We start from the raw sequence: 19,776 nt of genomic DNA, 5'->3' as shown, positions 1-19,776 counted from the left end.
AACAACACGTATGCAGTGAAAACGTGGAGAAGCAAAATGATTCACTTTGTATGAATACAATTATTGAGCCAATAAGAGTGACAACAGTTAAATTACCCAAAACGCCACAACACGTAAGGAAATAGACAAATGCCGCCATGCATCTCGGGTGATAGCTCGGAGGTGTTAAGCAGACGCAGTATACTTGTCTGGTTCCCCGACTTGAAGATCTACTGATGTATCATTGTAGATCGTAGGTCAGGTGGCCGTCGTACTAAAGAGGAACAACGCCAAAATATAGGCTTTAAAGAGTTACGCAATTTGTTTTAGTGCATTCCTTGAAAATGCACCTTTGTGTCCCATTAACCTTATTTTCAAGGAAAAGCATGGAAAATTTCAAATGTTTAAAGGAGTGCACTTTTCACTAAAATTAACCAAAAGGAATGTCAAATAGTTTTCATACATTTAAGAGGAGTAGAAAGTTGCACAAAAATGTGTTCCTCCGAAACAATCATCGCATGGACCCTTCAAACAGGCGTTAAGTGTAGCATGACAGTTTGCAAATTCGCGCTTCGATATTTCAGGACATGACGTGCATTTTGTCGGTGTTGGAAATTACTACCATTTACATCCGGAAACACCTGAGATATTGCCAACATTATCCGTGCGTCGACACAAACGTGTTCGGAAAACTTCAGACATTTCAGGAAACAGTAGGACCCTTTTCCGTTTTTGTCAAGTGATATTGTTCGACTACCTGATCTAAAATTTGTGAGAATAGGCAAAATCATTACGTCTGAGAACCAGACTAGAAGGGTCAACAACAACCCACGTGTGTGCGGTAACAACAACCCACGTGTGTGTAGGTGAAGCCCCGAAAAGAACAGTACCGCCGCCAAATGTGTTGACTTGCTTTAGGATAAGCAGTGGATGGCTAAAACAAATAGAGTGATGGGGTTCCACGGGTCAACCGATGAATAACATGTCATATGACTCGGAGTTCATATTACTCATTTCAGCCAATTTTCCATATGCCTTCTTATTAAGTCTATTTTGTTTATATTGCGTAGCTTATTGGTCTACTGTTTAGAGTACGCCTTAATGCACAATGGACACAAAAACGGAACGTGTCTTATACAAGTTATACTACAGTCGTTTTCCTAGTTCCGGATAGCAAACATCATTTAGGCTGCTTTCGGCTCAACTACTCCACAAATTCAAGTGACATTGATTAAAATATTTACCTTGAGTGATGGAGATACTACAAAATAATTTTCCAAATTTAAGCTCTTTTTATTTTGACTTTACGACGTCAGAAGTACCGATGCCACTTTTCATAGTTCCGGATCGGTTTAATCAGTTCCGAATCGATCAAAAACTGCTTGGCGCGAAAAAAAATCACGCGAGAAAATAAATTGTTCATGCATAACCACTCCGAATCAAGCACATTTTCTGATAAGTATTATTTAATTTTCCAAAAATAGTTCATTCAAGAGAATTCCAACAAATTTTAAAAAAAGAATTAACGTAAATGATTTTTGAAACTTTTGTCTGCAGTGCGTAGGCACGAACTCACGCACGGACCGAAAACATTTGACCCAGCACAGAATACGTCACACAAAAATCGATTAACGCGCATGTAGTTGGGACGTATAGTGCAGCGCGATCCGGAACTAGGCAAAAACATACCGTCATTCGTTGGCGAAATTTCAAATATTAGAGACTCTACAACTTATTTTGATTCAACAAACATTCGATGGAAGAGTTTATACGACTTGTAGTGTATGAACAAAATATTCAAAATCACACGGTACGAGTGATGTACCGAGGAGAAAATTTATCGTCGATTCGCAGCTCCCGCGATTTTCTACAAACCGTCCAAACATGTCACAGTGCGAGTCAGAAATCTCGCCAAAATTCCTTTTCTAAAGATTTTATCCAAAAGATCTTTGTGTATCAAGAAGCTCACATTTTCCTTTTCAAAATGCACTTCGTCAGATTTTTTTTATTGGAGACTTATCCAAAAGAGGTAGGTTTTTATTTGAAGCGATCCGGAACTAGGAAAACGACTGTATTCAACCCCCATTGACTTCACTGTGAACAAACGTTTCCATTCAGTATTCCTAATAACTCCCCAACCCGGAACAGCGAGGCTGCAGGGGTGCTGGAACAACAAAATAACTTGATGAATACATAATGCATGAAGTTAACATTCAAGAAAAACCAGAAGACATTTCATCATTTGCAGCTATCCAAAAAGTATAAACTTACGTAATTATTGTTGAAAAACATACTTGGTTTAAAGATAGTAAGCTAGGGACTAAACTCCCTGTGAAATTATTCTTTTTGGCAAGCTGTCATTTTGAAGAAATCAACGAAAGAAGGCCTTTCTTAAGACGCATGGTTGGAAATTTCCGTTAGTAGTTCGTTTTTTTTTATTTGGCGAAGCGCGCGCAAGCGTTGACACGACGCACACGCACGCGCGGTTGCCATAAGTCGTCGGATCAGTGCGCAACATCATGTAGCTGCAATCGGCGGCAGTGAGAACGTGTCTCGGACGCAGCGCTGCATTCAGGCCGAATTCAAACATGATTCCGCAACTTTTGATTTGAAATCGAGATTCTAGAATGCTGTTTTTCTCGAAATATACAGCTGAAGCTGAGCTGAAACTTCATCAAGTTAGTTGTTTAGCAACCTTCTTTAGATTTTGAGCACGCTTGTCGCTTCAAAGGAACAAAATGTACAAATTACAAATGATGGACTAGGGCCCTATACCTTTAAATATCACAAAAGTAAAGCAAAGGATGCAGAAACAATACAAATCATAGAAATAATGAAGAAATGACATTCAAATCAAATAATTTACATAACAACGACCAATATGTACATGAGGGGTGGGGGGGGGGTTAAGTTTTTCAGTCTGCAGTTTTCCGTTGTGTGACAAATTTCCAATATGCCATTTGACCTTTATGAATTCATAATTTCGCGATTAATGCGGCTATCAAATGTTTCTCCCCACCCCCCCCCCCCCCCCCCCGCGCTGCCCCAGGTCCGATGTCGGGATTTGGTCACGTTTTTCATGCCCCAGGTGGGGATTTTGGTCACTCACATTGTTACCATTGGCGTAATACATGGAAAGGCAATCACTAGCGCGCGCCACGTATGTATATGTCGGAGATTGTCACTTAAATTTTGCCCGAGGAGTGGGGATTTTGTCACTTCAAAGGTGACAATCCCAAAGTCTTGGGTTGGGCAGCCCGGGGGTAGGGAGGAAACAATGGATAGGCGTATAAGAGTACAGCTAGTGAGCCTAAATCCCGGGGATGGGGATGATATATCCAAGACGGAAGGGGGGGGGGGCTGAAACCACCCCTCCAAGAGTTATATACTGACCCATCCTCCCAAAAACAATCCTCATTATGTCATCTATCTGTCAACACACTAGAACATGTTGTGCATCTATTCCTCTGAAATGCATGAACACTATGAGACATCCCTTTGCGGTTGAAAGTTATTGTGAAGTGACCTTTTTAAGCATTTACAAAGGTCCATGCTGTTCCTGACGACTGAGGGTACTGCTGCTTTGATGTCAGTTTGGGGAAAAAACACACTCTTTTGTTGTGAAACCAAAACTTTTGCGCGTAACATTTACGTTTCGGTGCAGGGAAGAAGCTGAATATGAAAGTTCACATCAGCATAAAAAAACAAACATGCATCGGAGCACTTCAAATGGCAGTTTGAGGATTGCAAATACATGTAGAATTAAATGGAACACAGCTATTGCATTACCAAAATAATTCAATTCCATAGTCCCTTTTTATTAAAGATTGTAGTTCAGGGGCGGATCCAGTTTTGCTATATGGGGATTAGCTGCCAAGAGGGGCGGGGGTTAGCAAGCATTTGCTGTGTCTTTCTGCATGATTCTCCTTTATTTGTTTTTGCACAAGATGTTGGGTTGGACCCACTACACCTCTACCCAACCGGAGATCTGCCAATGGAGTTTAGGCTGAAGGTATAAGTACAACCCACCGCGAGTTGTCATAAAGTGCGGAGCTTTTTCATGTACAGCGCCACCTAACGTCAGATGGCTATCCATCTCAAAATCAATCCTCCTTTTCCCATTTTGCTTATAGTAATATGTGATGTGATAATTGTAACATTTTAAATATGAAGAAAATCGCATTTTCAGATCTCCCGCATTGACGATTTGATTCTTGTTGTAATCCCTAGACAGCACGTACAAAACAAACACTGATTTAAAGCACAGCCACCACTTTTTCTAAGTTGTTATTATGTTCAAGATGTTTGAACATGCAAATGACCCAGTATAAGACGATGAGAGAGCAGGAAGTGGTGGGAGCGCGTACTGCTCGACACAATGGGAACGAGGTTGGCCTTTATTTGGGTTTTTGAACAACGCCATCTGGTCTTCTTGATAGATACTGCACCAACACCCCTTCTCAGGGGTCACACGGGCAGGGTTGGTTGTGTGCATGGATTTGTCGTTTTGCTGTTTACATGGTTGACTTAGTTGCTTCTTTCTCACAGATGATACTGAAATGTGTGTTGATGGCCGATTTGAAACTTCCGTTATCCTGGAAAGATGTATTACTAATCTCTTTAGGCAGTGAGTTCCTTTAGGCAGTGAGTTCCATTAATATAATGTGCGTGGGAGAAATGATTGCTTGTAGCAGTTTTTGTCTGCTTGGATTGGTATGAAGTTGTTGGTGGTGGACGAAGTTTTTCTGGTAGGTGAAGTTTGTCTGGTAGACCGTTGGCTGATGTCGAATGGTGTCCAGCCCCCCCCCCCCCCCCCCGTCGAATTTGCAATGTCTGGAAAAGTTTCAGGATTCGGGGGGCCTAATCTCCTCCCCCAGTCGTCGACACGTATTTACGACACTGATTATTCCTCACTTCTAGAACACCAACACCCCCGCCCACTTACTTGAAAGCTCAATTAAGGTGGGATTTTTTGTTGTTTTTCTATAAATGAATGCTTTATGCACATTTCAGTGTTCACTGATTTAGTCAAACTCGCTCACAGGGTCTCGGGTCTGGAATGTTTACATCAAGCTTTTTCCCCCTCATGCACTGTGAACATCACATATGGACATACATAGATCGCGTATACACCAAAAAGTCTTTAAATCATACAACTAGGGCACAACTGTAACCAGCTATACAAAATATTATACGTTTTCCCATCCAATTTCACACCTAGCTCATCTCATTGGGTCACGCAAAACTGGGCAAACCTTTTGACACCCGGTTCGATTTAACGAAAGTTTAAATGTTTCAGGGATCTTCGTTCACGTCACGCGTAAATTATGCAAATAATTTCGTGTGCTTTGAATTTCAGTCCAGCTCGGGCATTTAATTGATTGCATACGTTTACAAAGTGACACACGTTCAGTGAAATTGGGTGGTGATATTAGCAATAAATATAAATATGTGTTATAGTGTTAAAACACGGCCTAAGAAGGCATACATTTTGTGAAGTTTTGTGTAAAGAAAATATGAGAAGGAAATGTGAAAAAACGTTACAGAACTTTAAAACAAGTGTTCAAATGAAACCAATTTTCTTAAAATAAAACTAATTTTCGTATGGCCAATACCATTGACGTTTAGCGAAATGCAAATGCCAAATAAATTTGAACTATCTCCAACTCAGTGAGAAAACGGAAACCAACGGACAAAATGGAATTTCTTTCAACGAAATTTGTTTAAGACACGCTAATTTAATAGCATTTAAACGAAATCGAATGCTGTACTGCGATTTACAAACCGTATACATACCCGATTCTCTGAAACCTCATGAAATAGAATGAACTTTCATTCTGGTGCTCTGATTGAATGGACAGGTTGAGAAATTGGACGGGAAAACCTTTAATTAACAAAAAATCCGGGAAAATCTCCAGAAAAAAACATAAGGTTTTCAAAATAGAAAGCCGCACTTTATCAGTGGATTGCGCTATAATTAAGCGATATAATCAAATTAAACAAAATGCGAGGCTTATTTATAAAGTTATGAAGAATCCATGCAAAACAATACACGCGCTTGTTGACAAACATAACCTCTAATCTGTGATGTTGATATTCAAGTGATTGCGTATCTCGATAATTTTTGTATATGGCGAGTTTCAAGGGAGCGCACGTATTGGTACATGTTGGGCAAGTGTTTATAACGCTGTGGATTCTTTTCTGCCATCAATGATGACGTGGTTTCTCTACCTCTCTGTCCAGTCAAATAGCATGGGCAATTCGTCATGTTCAAAGTCCAAAACTCTAGCTTTCTCCAACACACACGCGTCTTATGAAGTATAGCACAGAAATATATACAGAGGGCGGTCTTACGTACAGTTGGTGGGCTGATACAATGAATCGTATCTTGCAGTGTTGTCTGAGGTTGACTTCTACATGTATTTGAATATCCGTTCATGCCATACTTCTTCCATTTTACGCGTAATGGTGAATCATGAATGTATTGTGGGATTGCTTATGATGAGTGACAATTTTAAAACTGTAAAGCCGTCGTAAACTTTGCCGAGAGTTACTCTATACCGTCTTTAAAAATATAGGTTAATAGGGGTAGACAGAGGCGTGGGGGGGGGGGGGGGGGGGGCAAGGGGGTATTCCCCCCCCCCTAATATTTTGCACAGACTGCCCTTTTCCATTCGAATGCCCTTTTTTCACCAGTGCTTACCTCCAAAAATGTGTAAAGAGTGCCGTTATTTTGTTAACAAGTGCCCTTTTTTCTGAACAAGTGCCCTTTTACAAAAAATATTGGTGCCCTTTTTTGTTCCATGGCCCTTTACGGGTGCCTTTTTTAAAATTTCGCGCATGTTTTTCGCCCTGAAAAACACCTTCATTGTCCGTTAGTGTGCATAATCGTTGGTTTTGAACAGCGCCCCCATCAACAGATGCTACCAGCTCCCCTCCTACCCCCTATTTGATTTTACGGAGGCCAAGTGTCCGTAGAAAACAAAACGTGTCTACATTTCAGCACGGATGTGCAAGTGCCCCTTTTTTTAATGTTTACCCCCCCCCCCCCACCCAATAAAAAGGATCTTGCTACGTCCCTGAGATTTTCCCGTCCATGTTTTTCCGAGCATAACAAAATCACATTTCCTTTGTTGGCTTTCGATTTCGCACAGAGTATTGATAGAAGTATTCATTTTCAACGAAAGTGCAATGGAGTAAGCTTCATTTGGCGTTTGCAATTCGCTAAAAGGAAAGGCCAATCATATTGGCGATAAGAAAATCAACTTCTTTTAAAACACATTTATATTATGTCGACATTTATTTTACTTTTTTGTTACCGTCTTTTCATTTCCACAAAGTGATTACAACAGTTGAACACAAATTTTGGTCTGAAATATAAATTATAAGAAATCTGTCTTTTTACGCATTATATTGCAGGTGTGTCCAACACTCATTTCATTCTGTCATTTTGACACTCTACATTTATTACGTTCTGATATGCATTTTTCATATTTCTCTCTCATACATTCATATATATTTTTTTGAAATAGCTGTACATTCTTTTATAAAGCTTTCTCTAAGTCATGTCATTGTAGGCTCTGTTTTAACACTTAAACACAACATCTTGCTGATGCAACTACCCAATCTTATTGAGCATATGTTACCTTTGTACTTGTAATGTATGCACCAAATATAATTGCTCAAGGCTCACGAAATCCAATGCACACGTTACGTAATTTGCTGCCTCTACTCTTCACGCATGGTTGGACGAATATACCCTGAAATGTGTAGAACTTTCGCTAAATTGAACCGGGTGTGAAAACGTTTGTCCATTTTCATGCGAATTTGAATGAACATTCTATCTGAATGAATGAACAAGTTGAGGAAATGGACGAGAGAACCTTTATTAACAAACAATCTTCTACTTTAGTAGTTTATTCGGAGATTCAGCGTCTATTATTCCTTCAAACCAACACAAATTGGGTACTTGTTTATTCTTTATGACTATGTTTCCCCTCCAGTGACTGCTGCCCAACCATAAAGAGGGTATTTTCAAATGAGAAATGACGAAGACCCCATCTGAGCATAGCATTCCTTGCTCTATGATCCAAGATACAGTAATGCCAAGACTAGTACATTTTCAGTCATCGTATGCTGGGAAGGGCGAGGGTTGTAATTTAGGGTGTATTAGAAGACCTGTTTGTCGATGAGTTCCGGTTGTTTTTTGGGGGTTTGTGTTTTAAAATATAGGCTACGGAAGCGTTAAATGGAAATTATAGAAACTAAAGGAAAAAAGTCATAACTATCACTTATATCTCATAATTATGACTAAGTATTATTCAAGTCATAATTACGACTTATATCTCATAATTATGACTTAATATTAAGTCATAATTACGACTTATATCTCATAATTACGACTTAGTAATTGTTAAATCATAATTATGACTTATATCACATAATAATTATGACTTATTATTAAGTCATATTTATGACTTATATGTTATAATAATTACTTAATATTAAGTCATAATTATGAGATATCCTAAGTCGTAATTACGACTTTATACTGAGTCGTAATTACAAGATATAAGTCATAATTATGACTTAATAATAAGTCATTATTATTAGATATAAATCATAACTGTGACTTAATAATAAGTCATAAATATGAGATATAAGTCATAATTATGATTCAACAATTACTAAGTCGTAATTATGAGATATATATCATAATTATGACTTAATACTAAGTCATTATTATAAGAAATAAGTCATAACTATGACTTAAAAATAAGTCATAATTATGACTTATTTTTCATTTTTTAGTTTGTAATAGGGCCCTTTTACGCTTCCGTACAAATATCATTGGGATGATGGAAGAAAGATCCTGAAAGTTTCCGGGCGTCGGAAATTCGACCAAAAAGTTTGACCAAAAAAACGGGAGGGGGGAGGTGGTAGGGGATGCGCTGTGCTGGACACCATTAGACACTTGGCGGCGCTGTTCATGACAGAAACATATAGTTCCAAAATTATGTGAATAAATGAAATATAATTTGAATTCTATGAATAATAATGAAGTACAAGTCTTCAGAGGGTTTGCATTCCTTTCCACGTGATAGGTATGCGGATCACACAATACATTCAAAGTATGTATTGATATTCAAATGAGCCCGAAGGCGAGGCCGTATATAAGCCCGGGTAGGCAGGAACAGGCCATCTTTTCTGAGTAGCAAATATAGTGCCCATGTTTTGACCAACAATAGTGTTTGGGTTGGGCAGATAAGTAATATATGGGAGGGACCCTCTTCGACTTGTACTTCATTATTATTCATAGAATTCAAATTATATTTCATTTATTCACATAATTTTGGAATTCTATTTCATAACATTCGTACAAGTCTTCAGAGGGTTTGCATGTTCAAAGCTAGTTGTGAGACGTGATGGTCAAAACACACACACACAAAAATGCATCAACAAGTAATCACATGATTGTTATCAACACACTGGGTAATATATATTTTCCAGTACAAAATAATTACATACTTGAAGATAGTATCGTTTTTCCGAAGGCCATGTTATCTTCGATAGTTTTATGGTAAAACCTAGCAAAGGTATTTGCATTGCTCCAATTTGCAGTTTTTATGATGTCTGGAAGGGTAACTCCATGGGCAAAGGCCATTGAAGTGAATGCACTGCGATAACTGTGTGCAGTGTAAATGGAGGGATCTATTACTGCATCATGCAAGACATCCTTCATCCATCTAATAACAACAACAGGTTCTTATATAGCGCTTTTAACTTAGATCAAAGCGCTTTACATTATTATTACCCCTAATCATTGGGCCAATTAAACATTCCATATACCATCTCAGCTCCCTGGGGAGTATACAGGTCGATGCTGCCTGTTAGGCGCAAGGAAGCTAATTCAATCACAATAACCATCACTGCCCTCATAGGTACCCATTTACTCCTGGGTGGAGAGAAGCAATTAGTGACAAAGTGCCTTGCTCAAGGGCACACGCACCATGACCCCGCCAGGACTCGAACCCACGACCTGCAGCTTTACCCACAGACCACGAATCAGTGCCCTTAACCACGAGGCCACAGCACTCCACTCCATCTAGCTAAAGTTGATGTGGTCACACTTTTATGGGGTTTTCTAGTAGATACGAAGAGCCTTGACTCATTTCTTATTGCTCTGATATCTTCTGTACGACTTATGTAGTCTTTCAAGGTGGAGAGAACACGTAATTTGGGGTTCTCGTCGAATTTAGGGATAACAATCTTATTGTTAGATATACCCTTTTTAGGAGAGTTAGTCTTTAAGATCTCCATTACTAATATGACACAACTATTATCCAAAAAATTAAGATACTTAAGATCAATATTAGCAAGTGTTTGAGTTCGCTGAGCGGACACCAAAGCAAATAGAGCTAACAGTTTCTTGCTCAAACTTAGTAGTGAAAGCTCACTATTTTGAGGTAAAGAAGTAATATAATCTAGAACAGTAGAAACACTCCACATTTGATTATATTTCGGTTTGGGAGGTGTGATATTAAATACAACTTTCATTAACCTTACAACCAGAGGATGTTGACCGGCTGCATGTCCCTCAATTAAAGGTAGGGTCGATGATAGAGCTGATCTATACAAGTTCAAAGTGGAATATGACCTTCCAATTGATTATTCATGGGCCAAGAAATTGACAATATCCGCTATAGCGGGTGATAAAGGATTAGTTTTTTGTTGATAACACCAACCAATCCAACCCTTCCATGCAGACTCATACTGTTTCTGAGTTCTGGATCGCCAGGAATTGGCAATGAGGTTGGAAGCTTCAATTGAAAAGCCTTTTGCTTTCCAGTGTTCCCTGAGATGACCCAAGCGGCCAGGTGTAGGTTGGGAATCGGTTGTTGGGGTTGAGGTACTAGGCAATCCTCCGGTAGTTTGATTGGGTTGGCGATGAGCATGTGGAGTAGCTGTGGGAACCACGGTTGAGCTTTCCACATAGGTGCTATGAGAATGCAAACTGGTGATTGGTCTCGTGAGACTTTGTCCAGAATCCTAGAGATCAAACAAAACGGTGGGAAAATATAAGGCGTCATATCTGACCATGACAATGAAAAGGCATCAATGGCCCAAGCACAGGGATCTGTTTTCCAAGAAACGTAATATTCTAATTGATGATGTACAGATGATGCAAACAAATCAACATCAGGATGTATCGTTCTATAGACAATCTTGTCAAATATGTGAGGTAGAAGACTTAAGTCTTTAGTTAGTCCTTTTCGAGAGAGAGAATCTGCTATTACATTTTCTACACCAGCAATATGGGTAGTGGATATATGAATGTTTCTTTCAATACACCAATCATGAATAGATTTCGCTATGTCATTTAGGTGCCGAATGGTTCCTCCCATTTTGGCAATATATGCAACCGTAGTGCTATTGTCTGATTTGATCAGAACATGAGCATCAGTGAGATTTCCGCAGAGAGTCGGCAGCGACTTTTTTACTGCCAATAATTCTAGCATATTAATATGCCACTGCTGTTCAGTTTTAGACCACTTACCCTGAATTTAGGAATTGTCCGTTTCTGAAACAGCTCCCCAGCCTGTATTGCTGGCATCTGTGGAAATAACCATATCAATAGATGGTATTTTAATGGATGATTTGGCCTCATTGGAGGGAAAGAGCCAACCATCAATTGATTTCTTGGATAATGTCCATTTCAACTGGAATCTTTTCGTCAAAATTGCCATTATTTCTCATAAGAGCTCTCGTTTTTGCGAATTCAAGTTCTCGGAAGTGCAGTTTACCTTGTGGGAAGGCGTCAAAGGTTGAAACTATCAAACCTATGACTTTGGCAAGTTGCCATGATAAGGATATCATCCAAATAAATTATCAATCGAATGCCCTCACTTCTGGCTGATGCTATCACTGGTTTCATTACCTTGGTAAATATGCGAGGGGCTGAACTTAACCCGAAGGCCATACAAGTAAATGTGTATAATCCGTTCTCCCATGAGAAACACAGGTAAGATTGATCATTCAAACACATAGGAATTGAAAAATAAGCATCTTTCAGATCGATGGAGGTAAGGACATCGTTATATTGAATTATGTCCTTGACAAGTTTCACATTCTCCATTTTAAAGTGTTCATATTTTACAAAGGTATTCAAACCTTTCAGATTTATTATTGGTCTCAAGCCACCGGACTTTTTAGGAATAATGAAGATGTTTGACACAAATCGCACTCAAATTTTTCAATGGGTCGAATCGCTCCCTTAGTGAGCAGTTCTTTAATCTCCTTGTTTACTGCAAGGATTTCTTCATTAGAGAAAATTATGTTTTTTGGCTTGGTCATTTGTACTGGGCATCGAACAAAGTCGATTTTGCAACCTGATATGGTGTCCAATATCCACCTGTCTGAGGTGATTTGAGACCAATTATTATAGTGCAGTCTTAAGCGTCCGGCACTTGCCGAAGTACATGTATAATAAGACGAATGATCAAGTACAAACCAGTTTTTTGTCTCTGTCTTGAGTGGACGTCGCAGGCTTGGCCTGATGTCGTCCAAATGTACCCCCTCGGCGATTGCCGCTGTGGGTGTTGGCATAATATGAAGGTGTTGATGAGCGTCCATAGGGTTGATCCCTTGATCCACGTTCAGCATTACAGCCGTGGCGATTGCCTCTGGCTCTTTGTGTGTATGGTACATAGCGCTGGTGCCGAGGAGCTCTTTTGTTGCTATCTGAATAAGTCAACTTTCTGCCGGCTTTAAAAGCTTCGGCCACCTGTTTCATTGAACCATTAAGGTCTTGGCCAAATAGTTTTTCAGTAACTGGGGTGTTACGCGAACAAAGTCCCCTATACATTGGGTTGAGACAGGGTTTTAATTCTTCCCGTCTTTTCATACTCAGTTCGTACGATGCATTGCCAGATAGGGTTATACCATCTAGAGCAAACTGTTTGATTTTTTCTGAGTTAACTGGATTACCAGATTTGGTTGCTTCTCGCAGCTCATTTATAATATGGAAGCATGGTATCATGCCTTTTACCACATGTTTTTGGATCAATTGGGTAGCCACATCTTTGGTGCGGGCTGTTGCGGGAATTGTGCTCCACAAATCCGCATCTACTCTGGGTGCGGTCACCGCAGGTGAGTTTGCAAGGGTGGTATATTTCTCTGCAATCTTATTATAGTTTTTCTTTTTAATGGGCAGGGTAACAGCCTTAATGGCTCTATCTGCCAAATTTGCAAATATCTCAGGGCCTTTAGCTTCAGTGCTTTCATACAAGTCACCACAAGGCAGGATATCAAAATCTCCCTGGTTGTCAACCTTGGGAGAATTTGCTGTCACGTTACTGATCAGCTCAAAGTCTAGACATGGGTCAAAGCAACCTTGATCCTCAAAGATGCTGTTACATGTTACCTCAGTTTTCGCTTCTTCTTTTTCCTGGTCTTTATTCAGGAGAGTCAGCAGCATGTTTTGCACGCCGGCAAAAGAGGATGACAGCTTTTTAATGTCATCTGAGTTTGCCTGAAGCTTAGCTTCTAAGCTGTCGTGTTCATTTGTAGCGACTCTGCCAGACTGCTGAAATTCAGAGTCGAAGTCCGCATGGACGTCAATCTCCAAAGAGTCCATCGTTGCCCGCAGTGCCGTGCACACGAAGAAAAGATGGCCTGTTCCTGCCTACCCGGGCTTATATACGGGCCTCGCCTACGGGCTCATTTGAATATCAATACATACTTTGAATGTATTGTGTGATCCGCATACCTATCACGTGGAAAGGAATGCAAACCCTCTGAAGACTTGTACGAATGTTATGAAATAGAATACAATATGTGCGTACATCATTATTGTTAAAGGCCCTTCACGTGATCCTTGCAGTATTGAGGTGTTTTACAGCGACATGTTCACGGGACGAAATTACGAGGGTTGATCATAATCCCATTCCCGGCTCCCGATCATTATATAAAATTTCGATTTTCTTTTCCGAACGAAATTTAAAGGAATTTAATGTCCTGTAACAAATAAATTTACTTGGTTTTTTTTGGCAGGCCTTTATAAATTAAAACAAAATGGTTTTAAATGGCGAGATCCAGTTCAGAAGTTGCGCACACTATTCAGAACGAATAAGGAGCGTCCCGCTCTTAATTCAAAAGTTGAAATTAATTGGAAAGCTCATAACTAATGTAATGCTAGAAAATCATCTTTGAATTTAATTTGAAAATCTATTTTTAAAGGTGCCACACCCAAAAAGCACGTTTACATTAAGTGGGGGCCGGGGTATATAAACCTATATCCTTCCCATCCCTGGGATCTACGTCCCTGCCAAGTTTTTGTTTTTGTTCAATTTACAGACATGTCGTTTAAGATTTTAATTCATCGAGCAATTTCTATGAATGGATAACTCGTCGTAATTACTCGTCGTTATTATAAGAGGGCCATGCAATGAATTTTTCTTAGGAACATATTCTGTGCATCTTTTTCTTCCTCTTATACATGTATGAAAATGCACCTCTTTAAACATTCAAAATTGTTTTTTCCGGACAACTGAGGGCGCTGTTTGTGTGATGTCATTTCAGGAAGACGCTGTTCAGTTTAGGGGTTTTGTGTTCAAACTGTGAACCCAAAATGTTCTCATTGAAAACGTCTGTGAGAAAAGTTTGCTCATTGGCTTACTGTCATATACTGACACAACAACGAATCACCAAATAAAAGAAACTTTACAAAAGCAAAATATCCGAAATTCTGGCAACTCTTGAAATAACTGTAACATTGAGTTTTCCGCCTAAAATGACATCACACTTTTGCTCAAGAATATGGAAATTCGCATTAGCATAAACAATCGAAAAAGGCACCAAATTAAACACTTGGACATTGCAAAACGAACATTGAAAATGAGGCTAACTGGAACACGAAGGTGCATTTTCAAGGATTGCATCAAAACAATTAGTACATTGCATGGGCCCTTTACACTCCATATTTTGTTGACACTATTCTATCTGTACAATACGTTCACATAATAAGTGAAACAATGAAATCAATATTCAGTCAACTTAAGAGTGGTATCGGTCGCACTCTGTGCTGGTTTATCTTTACAGCTGTTTATTTGTATTTTGTAATTTAATTGTAGGCAACAACCAATACCGGAATTTGATATCTGCATGATTTCTCGGCATATTTTGACAATTTGTTTTTCGTGTGTTATCTTTACTGATACAAAAAAAACATAAATCTATGCTGAATGCAACCTTTGACCACAAAGCAGGTGCATACTTAGAAATGCGGCGGGTAAAGGTGCATTTTGAAGGATTGCATTAAACAAAATTACATGACATGGGCCCTTCAAGCGCATGACACTTTAATAAAATAATGTTCGAGGCATTATTTTGTAAGTAGGCAACGAGGCTTATATGGTGCGTTTACTCGCTTTCACAGTGCTGGACAGGTAAAGAAGTGTGGTTGACTGGGAAATTAAAAGAGCTTTACTCTTTAAAGCCAAAAAAAAAAGTCTCCGGTTTCTGGTATGCGCGCGCGTTGCCGTAGCCATGCGCGTCGGCAAAATGAAAAAGTTTTTTTTCAATGAAAGATGATGTCTCAAAACCGCCAAACTCACTGGTTTGACTGGAATCCTGCTGCTGCACAATTTATGGTCGAGAATAAGCTTTATGTGGCCTCTCTGGACTCCCATATGTTTGTACTAAGTTTAGTCGGGCACCATTTGCAGTCATCAGCCGACATTTGAAGCAAAACAATCGTGTAAAAAAAAAAAAAAAAAACGCGTCGCCGCACCACTTTTTGGGCAAGCTCCATACCAGAAACCGGAGACTTTTTTTTTTGGCCTAAGAAACTATCAATAAATGTGCTTTGGGTAAAAGTCATCTAATCGTGGACATTTCTGGGAGTCAATGTCAAACAATTATTTTCGACACAAAATCTTCTGATTTCCACATGCAAGCATACTTCCAGTGAATAGTCATCCTGAATCGATTGAATCCAAGTTTTGCACTCTGGGACCAGTTTGCCAAGCTTACCTTGTTTCTTGTTTAATTACTAAAGAATGTTTCGTTTTTGTCTCCAAAACATCAAGGTAGGACAATTGTGTGCTACATACACTCCATCACAAGAGAGTTTATTTTTACATAAAGCTTGTAGGACTTTGATAATAAATAATTATTGTCACCAGCTATACAAAAAGAATCTACTTTTGCTGCAGCTAGCTGGACAAATACTGAAGGCGCTTTTGGCATGCAACAGCAATTGCATAATTTAACAAACATTTCTTCCATAATGCACAATGTTCTAAAAAAAAGGCCACTATGAGCCAGTTGGTTGTGACGTGATAAGCCCTGGCTGTCAACGCTTGTTGACTTGGAATGAGGAAGACTAATGATAGCACTGCCCTCTCTTGACCTCAGGGTCTACGTATCTACAGAAAGTCTGAACTGGAATGCGAGAGGTCAAAGGGCAAGCTGCACTGCGCCGACTCACAATCAAAATAAGAGAACGATGCTGATTGGACTGGCCAGGAGCAGGAAATACAATGATATACATATCAAACGATTTAAACTCGATCAAACTGTGCCCCACAAAAATGGTTCCCGATGGAATTCTCTTCAGTATTCACTTGCCTATACCAAGTAACGAAAATACGTTGTTTCTGTTAGGATCGTCAAATTACCGCCAAGTTCTTCAAATGTTAAAATTTTATATGTTAAAAAAAACTTAAATTATTTTATTCTGAGGCCAAGAAAAACGTTGTGTTTTTTATTATATAAAAAGCCAGAAAAAGTAGGATGGGGTGATGGTCGATTAATGTTTTAATATAACATTTTTGCACGCATTAAACATTTAACATGTGCAATCAACTGCACATTCTGCGTCTTCTGCGCTGTTTATATGCTTCTCCGCACGCTGCGGCAAGACCGCACTGCCGACCAAGCTTGCAAAACATGAAATAAAAATTCAGAAACATGCAAGATGATGTCCGCAAAAATCTGTTTATATGCTTCTCCGCACGCTGCGGCAAGACCGCACTGCCGACCAAGCTTGCAAAACATGAAATGAAGATTCAGAAACATGCAAGACGATGTCCGCAAAAATCTGTTCATATGCTTCTCCGCACGCTGCGGCAAGACCGCACTGCCGACCAAGCTTGCAAAACATGAAATAAAAATTCAAAAACATGCAAGACGATGTCCGCAAAAATCTTGGGTAGGCGCGGCACCATACTTTTTTTTTTAGTTTTTCGAATAAAATATTTAAGGTTCTGCATGATTGTGTAGGTTGGGTAAGGAAAAAGAAACCAATGTGTATTTTTTTTCTTGGCCCAACTACAAACGCAGTTCTCAATGCTGCGAAATTACAACGGAAAATTTGTTGATATTTCTCCTAGTTTCAATAGTTACACATTATACAGTAGAACACCGTTATAACGAACACAATGGGGTTAATACAAACGTTCATCATGTGATAATGATTGTGCATTATAATATAATTTACTATTTGAGAGCCAAAGGGGTTGTTCGTTATAGCCAAATGTCGGTTATAGCGGTGTTCGTTATAGCGGTGTTTTACTGTATTGCCTTGTCCAATTGTGAATTTATAGTGAGAGTGGGGGGGGGGCATAAAAACAAGACAGGCTGTTACATAATAAATATGCCACCAGCCGAATACATAACAATGAGCGTTCCATAAACGTCATATCAATATACCCCCTCCTGATAAGTGATAGACACCATGTAATAGCAATTTAATGCAATCCTTGAAAGTGCACTTTTATGTCACATTTTAGTTTACATTTCAAACTTCATATTGACATTATCAAGGCCTTTTAGATCTTTATTCTAATGCGAACTTGCATACTTTCGATCAAAATTGTGATGTCGTTGAACGCAGAAACTGTTAAAGCAAACAAACAAAAGTTGCCAGAATTTCGGATTTTTCGCTCCGGCAAATTTTCTTTTTTTGTCGATTCATTGGTTAACAAAGCCTCAACGAGCAGACTTTTTGCACAAATATTGTCAATTAAAAGATATTTAGGTTAACGATTTGAACAGAAACCCCCCTTAACCAATGACCGTGTACCCCTTAAATGACAACACACCAACATCGTCCTCAGTTGATAAAAAAAAAACATGATAGTACATTGAGATGATTAAAAAGTGCACTTTACATAAACTATATGCAAAAGGGGTTGTCTCATAATTTTCACACATTTCAAAGGAATGGAAATTTGTAAAATTCAGGTCCTGTTCAGTGTATCCGAGTTGGTTTAAAGGCTGAACGATCCCACTGAATGCATTCTTCACCGTCGAAGCCTATAAGCAAATTATGTAGATAAATGTCGATCGGCATATGCGTAACATGGGTTCAATTCGCAAAGGGGAGGGGGGGGGGGGTCACTCACGGGCCTCAAATTCTACGCGAATGGTCAATGTGCATATTACTCTCGATTCAAGTTCGATGACAAATTTCGGAAATACTTTTCTATCTTCTTACTCAAAATCCTTTCACTGAATACTAAAGAATATAATCTGCATCTTCATTAACTAATTGAGATCAAGAAACAAAAAAAAGTTAAAGGTGACAATTGCGAAGCAATTGGAAAGGTTAGGAAGTAAAAGAAAAATCCTGTTCCTTGGAAATCATGCGTCCGCTTATCTTTAAACAAGTAAAAACAAACTCCCCAACATTCCACGTTCACGAATATTTTTGAGAAAAGTTATTCAAATTTTTGATTAAAGTGAGGGAAGCAGCTGACATTCATTAATCATTTAATATATACAAGATGTGTGCTTATACAGAGGATCGCGAAAAACGTCGGGAAAAGGGTTATTTATTTACTAATTTTGGTAAGGTCCGACTAAGGTCGTGACCCGACCAAAGAAGGCTCTTAAGACTACAGTCTCATTTCATGTTTTGCCATAACCATTGGAACAACACACGGTGTGTCTTTATACTCGCAGTGAAATCATTTCGCGGTGTCCCTGGATTTTCTTCGCAACAGAAACACAAACACTTCTCTATTAACGTGCATCCAAGAAAAACAGTCGAAACATCCCTTGGTTGCTTTGTTATGACATGAAATATAGGTCGCCATTCTCTTTTCTACTTCCGTCCGATTTTTGAAAATTTAACTTTCAACTTCCACCTTCAGGTTAAGTGTTTTGTCTAAAATTGTGTCTAACCGAGACAAAACGACATTACAGCCGAAGCTATTGCAGCAAAATGAATAATCTTTTTTCCAAACTCAGAATTTTTTTCGGGGGGGGGGGCTTTTGAAAAATGTGATGAATGTTTTGATGAGTTGAGAGCACTCACAAACCCACGATGGAAAATTTTACTTCTTAGCTTCAACTTTCCTTTGGAAATAAAAAGAGAGCATCTTCTGACTTAACGTTCATCAATACTTTCGTGCTAAACACGATGAAACATTTCAGTCGTGAAGTTCAGTCTTAAAATATTCAACACGCCACGTTGACAAAAAAGAAGACATTGATGTTGACTTTTTTGTTTAGAACAAAAGACAAATTTATTACTGCCCTTTTAGTCAGGGTAACACTTGACACAAAAAGTGGCCAAAGATTAGGTCAAATGTTACACATCATCTAAAAAAACACATAGGTTTTATCGTTATGATTTGCAAATGACTTTATTTCTTACGATTTCAGTCAAATTAGTTATACTGTGACTATCAGTTCATCGCACAAACACGTTTCTATTACACATTTCTAATCGCACCAAACGGCGCTACACTGTACACAATATAACACTGCGTACCCAACCGATTCCGATGC

General features: G+C 39.0%; 1 protein-coding gene across 1 annotated transcript; it reads right to left on the bottom strand.

The window, feature by feature from the left end:
• Positions 1-10,204: 10,204 nt before the first annotated feature.
• On the bottom strand, positions 10,205-13,779 carry LOC119744497. Its single transcript, XM_038220438.1, has 3 exons — positions 12,491-13,779; positions 11,537-11,593; positions 10,205-11,028 (listed from the first exon to the last, which is right to left on the bottom strand). The coding sequence occupies exons 1-3, from the start codon at positions 13,613-13,615 to the stop codon at positions 10,648-10,650; spliced, it is 1,563 nt and encodes a 520-aa protein (XP_038076366.1). The 5' UTR covers positions 13,616-13,779; the 3' UTR covers positions 10,205-10,647.
• Positions 13,780-19,776: the final 5,997 nt, after the last annotated feature.

The sequence above is a fragment of the Patiria miniata genome, unplaced genomic scaffold (assembly GCF_015706575.1).
Source record: "Patiria miniata isolate m_02_andy unplaced genomic scaffold, ASM1570657v1 HiC_scaffold_7, whole genome shotgun sequence".
In the NCBI taxonomy this organism is placed as follows: domain Eukaryota; kingdom Metazoa; phylum Echinodermata; class Asteroidea; order Valvatida; family Asterinidae; genus Patiria; species Patiria miniata.
Note: the sequence above shows the minus strand (reverse complement) of the source record. Positions and strands in the feature narration are given on the sequence as shown.